The following is a 17,333-nucleotide window of genomic DNA, read 5'->3' on the forward strand; positions in this document are numbered from 1 at the left end:
CAGGTTAAATTAACTATGGTATCCCATACTTGGACTTTTCATGACATTATAACTCTTTAATATGCATAGAAAAATATATTTGTCATGGGGCTGTGAGCCCCTGTATGAGGCTGGCTTATTTATTCTGTGTCCTTAATGTCAAAGGGAGTGATTAAATTAATGACTCTCTGGGAATGACTTTTATATGCAAACACAATAAAGGTTAATACAAACTAAATTCTCCTTTGGAATTCCACTGTCTAGCACAATACTTAATAATAATATATTTTTTATTTAAAAAATTATGAAATCATTGAAAAAATAAGGTTCACCCCTCCTCCTGATTAACCTATGTGGAATGCCTTTGTTCTATGTGAAAGATCCAGGCAATCCCCAATTTACAAATAGCTCCCTTCCAAAAGACCTATCCATTCAAATGGCAGCTTCTTCTCCCACTTCATAGCTGGAGGAACATTTATGGGGACAAACTCCCCACATTTGATCTAATCTTAAATCTATGAGTGCAGAAGTGGAAAGAAAGCATTTTCCCCCTTTTTTTAGCAAGGAGCAATTTCTTAATAACTTATTTTCTCTGAAATACCATTCTTTCTACAACTATATTGATGCCCTTTGTTTCACCCTGATAATTCTTCTGATTAGAGACTCCTTTGGATTATCAAAGTAGCCTCTGTCTAAAATACAAAAGCCTTTGGAAAATTTCAGGAGCCATTGGGCATTCACATTTTTATGTTAATTTTCCTAAACTAAGTGGATTCCTTTTAGCTGAAGAGAATGTTTGAGTTTTGAGGGAGGGGAGAGGTTGGTCTTGGAGAAAGGAATAGGTCTTAGGTCAGATACTTTTGTGGAGGCCAGTAGTTAGTCTGAAGGCACAAGTGTTTTGAGAAGAGAGCTTGAAAACATGGGATTTGGACCTAGGAGACATTTGTTTTAGATGAGCAACTTAAAATATTAGCTTACTTTTGCAAGCATTACTGTTTCTCACTTTAATTATTCACATTTGCACATTTGCAAGGCCATGTGCAGGGATGTTTCAACTTAGTCCATGATGTTTCCATTCCTGTCAGCAACTCAGAAATCCTGTGGCACAAAATCAGTTCATCATAAGTAAGAATTGCTTTTCAGCTGAATACTTATTTTTTAGAATTGCAAATGTTTCAACTAAATTAGAAGAAAGCAGATTGAGAATTTAGTCACAGTTATATAAATATAGGTCATATATCTAATTTGATGTATTTGGAAAATTTTTTCCATGTTAAATTTGCTAGCTCTCCCTGGGTTGGGTTCTGATCAGTGTATGCATTTTGATGTGGGCAAAGAGAGCAGTGTTTAGGAGCATGGAGTCTGGAGCTGAATTGGCTGAGTTCCCATCTCTCTGCTGCTTTGTGACCTTGGGCAAGTTACCTAACCTTCCTGGGTCTCAGTTTTCTTATATGTAAAATGGGAACAGTAAAATTACCTGCTTCGTGGGGTTATTGTGAGGATTAAGTAATTTAATACATGTAAATCTCTTAGAGCAGTGCTTAGCATATAATAAACAGTCAGTAAAGGTTAGGTGTCAGATTTTATTACAGTAATAAAATTGAATTTTTATTCTAATTGGCCTTTTCTTCGAAAATCAGTTCGGGTTTTACTTTATTCTTCCAATTTTATGGAAACAACGGCAAACCTACCCGAGTTTTTGCAAATAAACCAGTAGGACAACAGTCAAAATAACCAGTAAAACCTACTAGAAATAATAGAACCTGCAAAAGAGATTATTTTCCCTCTTGGGGCTGTTGACCTGTGCCTTAAGAAGTCACATTGGTTTTATCTTGTGGGTGATTTTTTTCCCTTGGTAACTTAGTTTTGATTCATTTAAAATATTATTGTTAAGTATATTTTGTACTTTTATGCAACATAAAAACACAAATCCCTTTTCTTCTCATGCCAAAGTTTTATTTCAGCCTCATCATTGTAGAAGTTAAAGCCTCTCAGATCCTTTTGATGTCCTAGATTTTGCTGATAATTAATATTCTGCAAGTAAAGAGGTCATTAACAGGAGATTGGATCTGATTGGAAATAGTCAGCAAATAGTTATTGAACTTCTACTTGGTACCCAGCATTGTCCAAAAAAGGAGAAAATATTGACCATGTTTTCAAGGAGTCTCAATCCAAATGATAAATGAAGACCCATCAAGGGAAAACTTTGAGAAAACTCTTGTTATGAATAAATGATCAGTGATATGGGAGCTGCTGTAGCATTTCAGTAGAAAAAGACATCAGGAGAAAATGCAGTAACAAGGAAGATGCAGTGATTGGAAATTTTGTTATATTAACTCAAATGGAAAAGGAAGAGTCTTCCCAGGAGATAAAAAAAAGATCGAATCTGTTGAAAGGCAGTGAGACCAATCTGAACATGGTTAAAGAGACATGGCAGGGAAGCCAGAGATTAGTGTGGAACCTCTCAAAATAAGAAGAAAGACATCTAACACCCTAGAGAACAGGAATGCTGCTCCCTTAATGTCCAGCTGACACTGGATTAGAATTACAAATTGTACCTCTTCAGCAAGAAATTACATGTTCCTGTGTTATTTTTCTCCCTGGATTTACAGCTACTCTTTTTCGATCTCTTTTAAAAATGGCATTTCCCTTCTTCTCAGCCTTTCCACAAGCTAAACCTCTTGGGCAACCCATCCTTGAAAAACCCATCCTTTCTTCATTGGTTCCTTGGTAGAGTTCACACAGTTCTTTCCATTTTTCCTGTTATGTTTCAGGAACAAACGTCCCTCGCCAGTAGCCTGAAGTAGAATTTCAGATCAGCATATTTGGCTCTGTGCAAGTACACTTAGCACTGGTGTTTAGTTAATGTATAATCACTGTGGTATGTGTGAATGATTTCTTGATGTAGATATGAAGCACTGTTGAATTGAAATCAGTTGTCTGTCTGTAGTAGTTTACCAATACTGACGACCGAGACGTGATGATTTTAGGGGAGATACTGCATGTGGACCTCATGGACTCCATAATAATAATAATTATAATTATTACTACTACTACCATTATTATTATTTTTGCTACACCCCACAGCTTGTGGGATCTTAGTTCCCCGACCAGGGATTGAACCTGTACCCTCGGCAGTGAAAGCACAGAATCCTAACCACTGGGCCACCAGGGAATTCCCTCATATTATTTTTTTGAAGTATTTCTTAGAATTAAATTATAAAACACCCTCACTTCACCAAAAATGTTGCTTTCATTGCCTTTTTTCATGGTGGTGACCATCTGACTGGTCAGTACTGACCATTGGGCCTGGGCTCGTTGCCAGGCTGTATGGAATAATGTTCCTTGAAGGTCTCTGGTTTGTGAGGACAAAGGTCCTTTTTTAGGTGTGAAATGTACTCAGGGACTCTGGGGGTTGTACAGAGTTCTTTGGCTTGGGCCTCACTTTCACGAAAATATTCAAATCTAGAAGTTTATCATTATGTTAAAATGAGATTATAAATATAGACAGAGACACACTGACTGGAATGAAAGAAATAACTGTTGTGCAGCTGTAAACTTGAGTCCCACATGGAAGATCACATAGCCTATGGGCTGTTTTTTTTAAAAATACTTTTTTTTAAGGTAGAAATTATTCTTGTTTTTTATTGAAGTATAGCTGATTTATAATTTTGTGTTAATTACTGCTGTACAGCAAACTGATTCAATGAAACATATATATATATATATATATATATATACACACACACACTCACACATATATATACACATTCTTATTCATAATCTTTTCCATTATGGTTTATCACAGGATATTGAATATAGTTCCCTGTGCTATATAGTAGGACCTTGTCATTTATCCATTCTATATCTAATAGTTTGCATCTGCTAATTCCAAACTCCCAATCCATCCCTCCCCCACTCCCCTTCCCCTTGGCAACCACAAGTCTGTCCTATATCTATATCTGTGAGTCTGTTCCTGTTTCATAGATAAGTTCATTGGTGTCATATTTTAGATTCCACCTGAAAGCAATATCATATTAAAAAATAATTATCAATTGAATTATTATATCATAGGTCATGGATATCTGTAGTGTAACATCTAGAATAGAATTAAATCTATAGATTTCTGAGTGAAATATTACTGTCGTTGAAACCATAGTTGTTCTGACATTGCACAGTTTGTTCAGAATTCTAAAAATGTCTCTTGTTATAAATACTGATGTTTTACATCAGCGAAAAGTACTTTCCTTGTTATACCTGTTGTGCTCAAAGAATTAAATCCCTGAAAGTTTTACATAATAAAATGCCTTTAATTTTTAAGGTAGATATGATATCATTTTTCTAACCCTATTTTGGGATTTCCATATTTGTTTGTTTATTTTTTGTTTGCTTGTTTTTCAATATACAAAAAGCTGCAAATAATGGAATTGGCTTTGAACCTTGATGGCCTCTGGCTGAATCAGTGTGGTTGGTTGTGTTGGACTGAGAACTTTGTTTTCCTCTCTAGGGTGACCCTGGACAGCCTGGGAACCCTGGATACCCTGGACAACCTGGTCAAGATGGTAAGCCTGTGAGTACTGAAAGCTTAGTCATCTCCAGTACTGGGATTATAGGGTCAATGTAACATTGCACTGGGCGAAATTAAACAGGCAGGGAAGACTTTAGTCAAGACTATTGTAATAGGGGAGAGAGGCTCAACTCCACGCAGCTGAAACAGGGGGAGGGAGGGCTCCTGAGGGCTGGGTGAGCTGGGAGAAAAGTACTGGAGGACTTTGAGGGGAGATTGATCAATGGGATGAGCAAGTGGAGTTATTCCTGAGCATGGCAAAGGTCTTCCTCAAGGTTAAGCCATCTGTGTTTGCTACTTGGCACCTGTCCAATTTAGGGTCATCTCCTCTGTTTCCTTAATGGGTGTTGGGGTGCTGTTTCCTTAATGGTTCCATTTCAATGAGATGGCTCTCAGGTCCTGGAGAGAGACCTGGGTTGTAAAACTGGCAAGAAGCTTTTTAAAAGATTTACATCTCAAAGGGGCAGATAAAGAATTTATGGTTGATTTTCAGTTTTCTAAAGTAAATGCTGTAGGAAAAGGGAGATCAGGGGTGTAGACTTGGGAGGAAGGCAGCTAAAGTTTAGTCAAGCTGAGGGCCACGTTAGGCTAGCTTGGTCAATAGAATTAGTGTTCTAGTCTCCTTTTAGGTATCTTCACAACTGCATACATCTTTGCTACATTAAAATATTGCCGAGTGAGTTCTCAATATCAATGAATATACGGGCTCAGAAATCCTTTTACTTTTTTCCCTTCATGTCTTAAAGTTTTCAAGTTAAAAATCTTTCTAAAGGTGATGTTATTTTCCTCAGAATATATGCACTGGAGTATACTTATAATCTGACTTACACAAATATCCTCTAAGATTCAAGAGAATTTTAGGGATATTTATGAATTAAGGAAACAAAGCAAAACCACTTTAAAGCAACTTAGGCAGATTTTTACTGGTAAGTCAGCATGTTTATCACAGTAAATAAACATGAGGTAATAGCTTTTGAATGTTAAACAGTTGTCGCCAAAAAAAGGTATCTCCTGGGAGACTTTATCACAAGATGTTAACTTTTTCCATGAAGCATGGGAAGGTTTATACTGTGTGTCAATAATTTTCAAGGCACGAAAGAACCACAGGCCTCATGTTAAACCACCAACACCCCAACCATCAGGATAGAGGGAGCTTGTTCAGTCCCTGAGAGAGGTGTGCTGACAAATTTAATACAAAAAATGCAGCCAACTTTCAAAGTGGCAGTGTGCTGGCACCTTTCACACCCGTGTTGCATGAGAAAGGGGTTAAATATACAGGTGAGCCTCTCTGAGAGAGGTGTCAAAGAAAGGAGTCTGAAGGGGTGACAAAGTGGTGGCCAGCTTGGAGCTGAAGCGCTGCCAGGAGATGGGGGTGGTGCTGTTGAGCCGACTCAGTGGATTCACTCCAAGTGTGATGGATCCATAAGGGGGCCTGCAGAAAGGAAGTGATGTGGTCTGACTTACTATTTAGAAAGATAAATATGAATATTCTGTGAACAGCAGATTATATGTGTCAACTGAAAAAATGCACAACCTAAAAGTTGAGAATTATGTTTTATTCGGCGGACTTTCTGAGGACTTCAAGCCTGGAAGGCAGCCTCTCAGAGAGCTCTAAGGGACTGCTCGGAAGAGGTGAGGGAGGGGCCAGGATATAGAGGGGTTTTTGCAACAAAGGTCAGGGAGTCCAAACATCAAAAGATTACGGTTCATTAAAGAAAACCAGACATCTCAAGTTAAGGGATTTAGTGCTTTTCTATGTATGGGAAGATGTAAGAGTCCAGGCTCATTGAAATCATTCCTTTGATATGCACCTCAGCTATCTGGGGCCAGTGTCCTGTGTTTTCTCATCCTGAGTCCCCCTCAGGGTACATCATTGGGGGCGGCTGCAGTGGCTGAGGGCTTGATGGTGGGCATCCTGTTTCCATCCTGAGTTGCTTCAGGGATTACAGTCTGGGTGGCTGTAATGTGACGGCTTGATGGCTGCAATATCCTTTGTTTACTGACATGGCAGGTGGCATTTTTCATTCACATGGGGCAAGAGTGGGGACAGGAGGCCATGCAGGAGGTTATTTCAACATTCTGAGTGAGAAGTAAGAGTGGCCTGGATTAGGGCGATGTGCTGGAAGAGGGAAGAAGTGGTCAGTCTGGAGTATTTTTTAATGTGAAGCTGAGAAGAATCACTGCCAAGTTAGATGTGAGGGCATGAGAGAAAGTGCCAAGGAAGCCCCAGAGAATCTTAGCTTGGGCAGCTGGGTGAATTGTGGTGCCATTTCCTGAGCTGGGTGACAGTGGCAGAGATGTAAGTTTTTGGGGGAGACATCGAGAATGCATTTGTAGACCTGCTGAAGGTGTCTCCTAGGATATTAGAAACAGGAATCTTGAGTCAGGAATGTATTGGAGAATGAAAACACACAGTTAGGACTCTGTAACATGTGGATGTATCTAAGCCTGCCAGAGCCAATGAGATCATTCAGGGAGTAACTACAGACAACGGGAGAAGAGAAGGGGGCAGGGAGCTGAGCTTAGGGCTCTGTTACAGAGAAAAATAGGAGGAGGATCCAGCTGAGGAAATTGGGAAAGAATAGTCAGTGAAGTAGGAGGACCACAGGAAGGGTGTGGAATCCCAGAAGCCAAGTGCAGAACACATTTGAAGAAGGGAGCCATTCATTGTGTCACTGCTGCCATGAGGTTGATAAAAATGAGCTCTGTGTCTAGATCATTGGATTTGCTTGATAGAGGTCATTAGGGACCTTGATAAATGGGGTTTCAGGGAAAAGCAGGTTTAAACAATGGGTTCAAGAGAGACAGTGGGAGATAAAATGGTAATAGTGAACATAGATACTTCTGAGGGGTGTAATGGGGAACAGAGAACTGGAGCAGTAGCATGGGGAGGATATGGGATAAAGGGGTTTTTGAAACAATAGGAGATGTTAGAACATGTTTTTATGATGATGAACATGAGGAAGAAGGGGAAAATTGGGTGATTTTGGAGATAAGGGATAGTTACAGGAAGAAAATCCTTGGGTAGGTAAGAGGGCATTGGTTCCAGTCACAAGAGGAAAAGTGTGGCCTGGTTAAGAGTCTAGGCAGTTAAAGCTTCATATGGGAGTTAGAGGGCCAAGCCAAAAAGTACAGAAATTGCTAGGTGCAAGGATAAGAAGTTTATCATCAGACTGATTCTATTTGAGTTGAATGAAATGAATAGATTCCAAACCTAGCATCTCCCCCTTTTGCCTTTATCCTCAACTCCCATTATGTGCCAACCCTTGCCTTGTCGTTTCTCTTATAACCCATCCCTTTCTTGCGATAACTGCAGGTGTCATGTGACCTTGGTGAATTCCCTCACTGCAACCCCTTCATCCCGCTGAAGATACTGCCCGAGGGCCTGGGGGAGTTCTACCCTGATCATACTGAGGGGGATGGGTTTTATGAAGATGAGCCCTCTGCCTGGAGACCCCTTCCATGGGACATGCTCTCTCTGTTGCTGGCAGCTGCAGTGCTGTCTCAACTCCAAAGCAGAGACACTTCACATGTCGACTTGTCACCTGCTGGCCTTTTGTGATGACACGGAGCTCCCCTGACAGCACTGCCAAATTATTTAGGCTTTTGTCTTTCTAGTGGTGCAAAGTCCTAGGCAATATTGAGAGGTGAGTGCCTTCCACAGGCTATCAGCTCTAGTTTGCCCTTTTTGCCATGAGTGAAGTACTGGAAATTAGTTATAATTAGCTTGATACAATAATCATGGATATTATACTCTGTGACTCTCATTTAAGCTATAGTAGGCTTATTGGCTCATCTCATTCAGTACATGTATATTTGTGTTTTTGTGTGTGTGTATGTATAGATATAGCTCTGTAGTATCTGACATTAGATGTTAGATGCTATTAGGTAATATCTGATGTTAGAGAAAGAAGAAATCTACTGTAGTAGACAGAATCATGTCCACATCCTAACTCCAAGCCCTGTGAATATGTATGATACCTTACATGGCAAAAGGGACTTTGAGATGAAGACATTTTCTTGGTTAATCTGAGTGGCCCAGTGTCATCACAAGGGTTCTTATAAGAGGGAGGCAGGAGTATCAGTCAGAGAAGGAGATGTAGTGAGTGATGGAAGCAGAAATCAGAAGGAAGCAGCTGTGAACCAAGGAATGCAGGCAGCTTCTAGAAGCTGGGAAAGGGAAGGGACAGATTCTCCCCTGGAGCCTCTGGAAGGAATTCAACCTCCCAGTGACACCAAGAATTTAGCTCCCTAAGACCCATTATGAACTTCTGACCTCTGGAAACATAAGTATGGGCTGTGTTAAGCCACTCTGTTTAGGGTAATTTGTTACATCAGCAGTGGGAAACTGACACACTACCCTGATCCTGTTTACCTAAAGGGATGACTTTTTTCTTAAATATCTCCTTTTTCCCTTGTCTTTGGAGATAAGAGGTTAGGTGACCAGGCAGGAAGAGAAAGTGAGCCTGGGAGCCAGAACAGCTGAGGGTCATTAGTGTGTGTCCAGGGCCAGCGCAGCGGGAGTGGGGCAGTGTGGGTGGGGCCTCTGGCTGGTGATTGAAGCCATCTGGCCAAGGAAACTTGGATGGAACAATTCTAAGGGAATTCTGCTTTGTTTGGATTTGGCTCTGTGCAACCCCCCTCAATCAGTAATTTGAATCTTTTTCACATAACCAAGCCAAGTCAACTGAAGCTTTAAATAGGAAATTATTCCACTCTGGAGAAATAGTAATTTTCATAAGGAAAATGCCTTCAACCAAAATTAAAGAACTATTTTCAAATCCTTCCACTGCTTTCTAATTTCTCTATCAGTTAAATAACTTCTCTCATCACAGTGTCTGAGCATATTACTATTTTACTATTTTATCATTATCAAAACAGAGGCAGAGGAAATGTTTATATATCCTGTTAGGTACTTCAGAGCAGTACAGCTATGAAAGGCACTGCACTGCTATAGCACTGATTTTTTTTTTAAAGAAGGCCATTTATGGAAACATAATAGGACTATTTTATGATTTTGTAGAAGTTTGTATTTTTATGGTGCTCATTTCCATCTCTTTTCTGTCGTCATTAATTACTCTTCATGAAGGAAAGTACTTCCCTGAACCCAAAGCCCCAGCTAGTTGTTGGAGAGATCTGGGGCTGTTTTGCCTTCTTTGCTTTTGAAAGTTGGTTTGTTTTTATGGGCCTCAGTTTTTTCATCTGGAAAATAAGAAGGTTCTCTCCAATGCTGATTTTCTAAGATTTCATTAAAGTCATATTTGCTAAGAGAGAAAGGTGGACTAGACCAAGCTTTAGCATTTTGGAGATGATTTTCCATATTGGCCTTAAGAACTGACCCAGGAAGCCTGACCATACACTACTTCCAATAGACAAGAGTGCATTGGTCAACAGGTCAACCTCAGTGATGCAGTGCCCCGGATGGTCCAGAGATGCCAGAAGGGGCCCACTTTCTCTGGGGGATTAAACCTTGTAGAAGTGGTAGTCAGCACAAGTGGGGAATTTCAAAGTTACAGGGCTTCTCACACCGCACATAGAGGGGTGGGGCAGGTACTCGAGATGAAGGTGTAAGGTAGGTGGGAGGAAGGAGGGGCCTCCTAGAGCCTTCAGGCCCTTGTGACCACTTGACTTTGGTTTCAATTGGAGTGAACCCAGGAGCCATGGGAGGGTCTTGAATAAAGCTGTGATGTGACATAACTTATTTGTAAAAGAAATGACTCTGACTTCTGAGTTGAAAATAGATGTTAGGGCGATGAGGGCAAAAACAGGGAGATGAGGACAGGAGGCTCTTGAAATAATCCAGGAATGAGATGAGGGCGACTGGCGTCAGGATGGTAGGAGCGAGGGGAAGGGAATTGCCTACACTCTGGGGATATTTTGAAGTTAGAGCCCCCAGGATTTACTGATGTATCAGATGTGAGTTTGCAAGAGAGCAGTCAAGGGTGACTCCAATGAGATGTGGTAGAGAAAATCGGGGAAGGGGAGTCAGGAGTTTGCCTTTGGATAGATCAGATTTTTATGTTAGACGTTCAAGTAGAAATTGTAAGTGGGTGATTGAGGATAGAAGTCTGGCATTCAGAGGGAGTTCTCTTTGTGAACTGTCCTTTCTTGTATTTTGCATCTCAATTAATGCACTTCTTATACATTAAGATAATGAATCCTTTGCTATAGATGTTGTCAATAGTTCTTCTCTTTATTTGGTTTACAAATTTGGTTTTAATTTTTAGAAAAGTAAAATTTCCCCACAATTAAATATTTTCTCTTGCTGTTTCTTCCAGTGTTCTTCTTTTGAGCATTCAATACTCTTTGTTCATTGATTTAATATGATTTTCAAGAATTTTTGATTCTTGATTTCATTTTGGGAATTTATTTTGGCATTTGGGATGACATGACGATCCAGAAAGCTCTGGTCAACTTGGAGAATGGCCATTCTAACAAACTGAAATTCAACCAGAATACTTGCCTGTGAGACGGTATTTAAATTTAACCTTGTCGAAAGAGGAATTAACATATGTAATGTGTGGCCTCAAAGGCTAATGCAATTTTTGGTCTTATTAGTAATATGTGATGTATGTATTATGGAAGACTACAATCCTGCTTTTGGAGTGTTGGATTTGGTTTGGGATATTACACTTTAGAAGTACGTAGGATCTGGAATTCATTCAGAAGAAGAGAGTAAACTCAGAAGACAGCCGGCGGGGGGTGGGGGGGCAGTTACTGAGCTTCAGGTGTTATCCCAGCAAAGATGCTCTTCTCAAATTCTAAAATCCTCCAGAATGGTGGTAGAGAGAAGGAGGAAGGTGAGGAGAACTAGGCTTGCAGAGTAAGTTTGACGGGGGGTGGATAATTTGTAATAGAACAATAGGACCCAGCAGACAAGATTTTTATGCTTTCCTCTTTTCCGACTCTGAACTGAATATGGTACCACTGTGGACTCAGTCTTTTAAGAGCTGTGGGGGTTTGGGGTCCAAGGGCCATGAAGATGAAGGACCTGGAAAACAGGATACATTAGGATACAGGCCAAAGAAATGGCTATGATGTAGCTTGGAAAAAAGAATAACAGGAAGCGGCCTCATTATGAAGTATATGAAATATCCTTCTAGAGAGAACAGTTTCCACCTGAACTCACTTCCCTTCAGTCTTGGTTCCTTACCAAAAATGCTTATGGTCTCCCTGTCTCCCACTGCCATTAAACAACCCCCCACCCCACACCTTTTGAACGTCTCACTGATAGATTAAAATGTGGACCATTGGGCTTCCCTGGTGGGGCAGCGGTTGAGAGTCCGCCTGCCGATGCACGAGACACGGGTTCATGCCCCGGTCCGGGGAGATCCCACATGCCACGGAGTGGCTGGGCCCATGAGCCATGGCCGCTGAGCCTGCGCGTCTGGAGCCTGTGCTCTGCAACAGGAGAGGCCGCAACAGTGAGAGGCCCGTGTACCACAAAAAAAAAAAAAAAAAAATGTGGACCATTTGTGTCAAATGAAGTATCCACTGCTTGGGCAGTTTATCTTCCTTTTCTCTAATAAAACGTTATTTAAAACTCATCTCTTCTATAAAGTTTTCCTAGACAAAGCTTAGTGGATTAGCTACTTCATTTTTCTTCAACACACCCCTTATGTAAATCTCATACATGGATCATCTCATACATGGATCTTTCCATGTTTATGTCATGCATCTCAAATAGATTACATTATACTTTATATAGGTAGTATATACAATAATAATAATATGTGCATAATCATTACATGTATATGAATGCTATCTGTATATTTAATTAAATTAGTCAAGGAATTGTTTGGTGTCACATCTAGCACTTGTGATTTTAAAGGTCAATTCATGCCGACATTGTGTCTTCTTTTGATTGTAATCTATATGAATGCAGGGCTGTTTCTACTATTATTTTTAGAGCCCTAGGTACTGGTGACCGCTTGGACTCAATATTTATATATTTGCTTATTTATTTATTCTTTTATTCATCCACTCACATACTAGATATTTGGTGGGTGTTCTTCTAGGCTAAGGGAATATAGCAGTGAAGAAAACAGAAAAAATATCTTGCTGTTTTGAATATCACATTCCACTGGGGAGAGAGAGGTAATAAATTCATAATTATAAAATAATAAATATGTAAATAATATCAGATGGTGGAAAGTACTATGAAAAAAGATAGGACAGCAAGAGAGGGAATGAGGTTTAGCTATTGGTCATCGTCCTTTGAACGTAAAGCATAACTATAGAGATTTAGGGTGGGAAATAAGAATTACTAAGAAGGTATCAGTTACCTTAAAAAGCTGTGCATTCTCCTTTTGAAATAAGCTTAGTATAACTTTAAGTGTAACCTCACTCAGGGAATGAGGCAGTTTAGCTAAGTTTAATTGCATCTGTGAATCTGAGAACAGAACCGTATCTGCAGAGATTATTTGTCAAAGGCAGGCAGTGTTTTCCTTTCATGTGCAAAGCTCAAGTCTGACTGTGTGAGCCCCTGATTGAGTGGCTTGGATAGAGATCAAAGTCCTTCATCAGACCCACAATGCTGTGTGCATAGCCTCCGTCCTCCCATTTTGGTCCTGTTTTGCAGGCTGCTTCTTCATGCTCTCTCTCTTCTTTCTTCTCCGTGGATGTGTCTCATCCCGTCACACCGCAGGACACGTTGAAGGGTTCCCTCTGCTGCACTGTGCTTCCTTGACTGTTCCTTTGAGCCTGTGTCTTCCGGAAGCTTCCCCTGACTGCTACCCTTTGACCCTTATGACATCACAGATCTTTCTTAGATCTCAGCGCAGGTGAAATTTTACAGATATTCATGTGATCTATTACTCAAGTAATTTGAGCAATCAGTTAAAGCCTATAAACTCCTTGACTCATAGTTGGGTTAGGTGACAAACAAACTAGTTTCTATAGTAGATATACCTAGAAAGACAGATTTATGAATATTCTTAGAATTTAGTTGTGTAGAGTTATAAACTCTGCCAGTGCCTAGAGGAATCCACAGTGCACATTAAAAGTATACACTTAATTTTGGTTACCTAATTACCCTGGCTGGGTAAATAAGAGACTCTGTTGGAACTCTGGGAAACATTGAAGAAAATTATGTAATAGTATAAAATTTAAATCACCTTCTTATATTTTAAAAAGGAGAGTGACATCCAGAGAGATTTCTCTAGATTTCATTCTCGTTTTTAAGTTTAGAATATTTAAAGGAAACCAATGACTCTATCCTCACTACTGAAACAAATCTGTACATTTAGATTGGCAGAATATTTTATGGTATGGTTAGAACTGGGTTCAGAAGAAATTGTGACCCTTGCACGTTTGATGATTTTATTTTCTTAATTTCCTTTTCAAAGCTATACATCTTTCCTAGAGCATCGGAACTCTGAATCATGGAAGAAAGTAAATTGATTCTGTATTCTTCAACCCTACAATTTGGCAGCGAGAATGTTTTTTTCCTAAAAATGACTCATTTACAAAGAGACTTTGTGTAAACATGGAAAAGACTTACATACTCTCAGAAATCTTGCAATTGGGGGTAGGGTGGGTATCTGGGCCTGCTAATAATTTCGAAATGGCAAAATTAATGTTGAACAATTAGTTATTGACCAATTAGTTAGTCAATGATCATGTGAAAGTTACAGTTCTACAAGAAAAGACAGACACTTATATATTCAGAAAAAGGAAAACTCAGTTAAGCTATATAAAAAGCTTATCATTTTTCCTGTTTCTGGGCATTTTTCTTGTTTTAATGTACCCTGCTATGAGTCAACCGATGTTTTATTTTTTGCTCCTCTTGGAAAGTGTTCTGTGTTGTAATATTCCTCCCCATTAACCTTTATTTTCCTGATTTTTAGTCCAAAATTTGTTGTTCTGAATTTCATCCAGTTTCTTCTGGTGATTTGCCCTGGGATCTCCCAGCTTGAATGTGGTTTTGGTTTTTCTTTATTGTTGCTAATCACGCTTCCTCTAGCTTCTAAAATAATCATTGAATATCTTGATACAGCTAAGTTTTCAAGAATGCATCTCATTGTACGTTAAGAAAACAACAACAAGCTGGTTCTTATAGTGTGGGAAGCATTGAGCATTCCTGTATTGTAGTTCTTCTAAAGACAAAGCAAACAGGGCCATTAAAAAATACACAGAGACCTTGTTCACATGTTCAGCATTAGATGTGTATACATTCTGAAGAAAGGTTGTCATGCTGTGATGCCCAGCCATGCCATTCTTCATACTCTAACGGTGGCCATTAAGACTACGAAATAACATTCTGCAGAAGTGTTCTCATGGCTTTGCACAATAGTCACTGAGTCTGAAGACAAGAAAGAAGCTCAGGAATAAAGACACAGACCTACTAGAGAATGGACTTGAGGATATGGGGAGGGGAAAGAGTAAGCTGTGACAAAGTGAGAGAGTGGCATGGACTTATATACACTACCAAACATAAAATAGATAGCTAGTGGGAAGCAGCTGCATAACACAGGGAGATCAGCTCGGTGCTTTGTGACCACCTAGAGGGGTGGGATAGGGAGGGAGGGAGGGAGGGAGGGAGGGAGATGCAAGAGGGAAGAGATATGGGAACATATGTATATGTATAACTGATTCACTTTTTTATAAAGCAGAAACTAACACACCACTGTAAAGCAATTATACTCCAATAAAGATGTAAAAAAAAAAAAAAAGCTCACCTTTACTGAGTTCCTTATGCCAGAGTTCTTCACCTGTGAGTCCATTTGTTTCTTTTCAGAAGCAAAGTGGGTATTATTATCCTAGTTTATGGTGAGAAACTGAGGCTTAGCTAGGCAAAATGACTTAGCCCAAGTCCCACAGAAAGTCAACGGAGGAGGAAAAATTCAGCCCCAGGTCTTTTCCAATTTCAAAATTCATTGCCTTTCCACTTCACCGTGTTGCCTCCCAGCATTTGGGATTGTGATGAGTCTGCCTGAGGTCATATTTTAAGTCAGAGGTGAGCTGGGAACATTGTTTGGGGCATCTCTGCATTGCTTTACTCCATTAAAATATGATGTGTCCTCTCTAACAAATGCAACACGTTCATTGATTTCTTCTTAGAAGGGGAGAGATGGCATGGCAACTTTTGATCTTCTACAAAAGATTAACTTTCTGAAAAAAAGTAATAAAGCAGATATGACATTTGGCTTAACTTTTGGAAGAAATGTGAAAGAAAATAATTGATTAAATGTGAACTTTGCTGATAACCAACCATTTTGATACATAGTAACTTTCTTTTGAGGAATTTTATGAACATTCCTTTCCTCTGGGTCTTCAGAATTCTAACCAATTTAAAACCAGTCTGGCAAATGGACTCCCTTGAATCCGATGAATTGTTCTAGAGTCCTAAGACTGGATGTGCCATGATGCATTTTCTGATAAGAATGTATTTCCACCTGCTCTATCAACTTACTAGTTATGCAACTTTTGGCAAGTTCTCAGTTTCCTCATCTGCAAATGGGGATAATGTAGAAACTACGTTAAAGGGTGGCTATGAGGATTAAGTGAATTAACATATGTGAAGTACATAGTCTGGAACATGATAAATACTATATAAGTCATTGTTACTATTATTTATTCCAGTTACAATAGCATGTTTCAAGTATGACAGACTATCCAGAGGGTGCACATGGGGTTTGAAGGATCTAAAGAACATCCTAGGAGGTGGCATTTATAAGTAACCTGGTTCTGTGTAGGCGTCTGCTAGCAGTGACAGTTGAAATACAATTCTAGACCCATCTGATTCCAGAGTGAAGGAGATTCAGTGATAACTAGACTGGCAGAGATACCAGGCTGAACAAACTGTGTAGCTTGACTTTCTTCTTTCTCCTCACTGATCTTGAGAACGTGAGCCACGCAGTATTACTAACAGTTTCAATTTGCCACTGGAAGCAGCTCAAGCAAATGTGGTTCCTTGGGGAAAGAGAGTTTTTTCACACTTGCGTGCAGCATGGATAACTTGGAAGTGAATTCTTCCAACGTTTGATTAACAAAATATGTAGCAGATGCTCTGTTCAATGCTAGAGATATAGAAATAAATGATACCTGGTCCCTAATCTCAAGGGAGCATAATCCAGTGACACAGAGACAGTGCCAGCCCAGAGAGCAGATGATGAGTTTGAAAATTGCAGGTTGTTTTGTATGGAGTATGAAGAGGTTCGTTATGAGACTCGTTCACAGTGAAGTAAAATGTTTAAGGATGGGGCCAATGGACTCGAGAAATATTTGAGTTTGAGGAATACAGGAGAAAACATAATTCTGTGAACAACTGAATGGGGAAAGGCTGATGGTTGGTTATGGAAATTATATAGTCATCCTCATTCTGGGAGTAGCTGAGAGCATTTTATAAAATGAGAAATTCAAGTGCATATAAAAGGAGAAAAACAATAATCTAAGACTGATCTTTCTGGGACAACCATTAGTATTGCTATTATTGTTACTACAACTAGCAAAGAATAGTAAGAGGAATATTTGAAAATGGGACTGGAAAAGCAGGGAATTCTGATGTTTCTGAAATTACAGCTAAAAGTGTACTGACAATTGAGTAGGTGAATACAAAGATCCATGCAGACACCCATGAATAGCCACATGGAAATGAAGGTTTTAGATTCAAGAATGAAGATGTTATTGGAAACATTAATGAGATTTGTGTAAATAACTCTTGACAACAGAATACTGTACCCAAACAGTAAGATCCGAGGAAGATGGGATGTGAATAAGAGAGGTAAATGTTTGCAGGTGCCAAATGGTCCAAGTCAACCCAACATTGACCCTGGTAAGCCTAGAT

The 17,333-nt window shown here is 39.6% G+C and overlaps 1 protein-coding gene across 2 annotated transcripts in view; it reads left to right on the plus strand.

Annotated features, from left to right (window-relative positions):
- COL21A1 (collagen type XXI alpha 1 chain) overlaps nt 1–17,333 on the plus strand; it is a 179,095-nt gene that overhangs the window by 82,543 nt on the left and 79,219 nt on the right. Inside the window, exon 10 of one of the 2 annotated variants that reach the window (XM_082637999.1) lies at nt 4,487–4,549. In XM_082637999.1, the coding sequence (XP_082494125.1) occupies nt 4,487–4,549 (63 nt within the window). The remainder of the gene's footprint in view (nt 1–4,486; nt 4,550–17,333) is intronic. The other variant, XM_082638000.1, reaches the window with a different exon arrangement.

Source organism: Mesoplodon mirus, assembly GCF_964341445.2.
Source record: "Mesoplodon mirus genome assembly, chromosome: 12".
NCBI lineage: Eukaryota > Metazoa > Chordata > Mammalia > Artiodactyla > Ziphiidae > Mesoplodon > Mesoplodon mirus.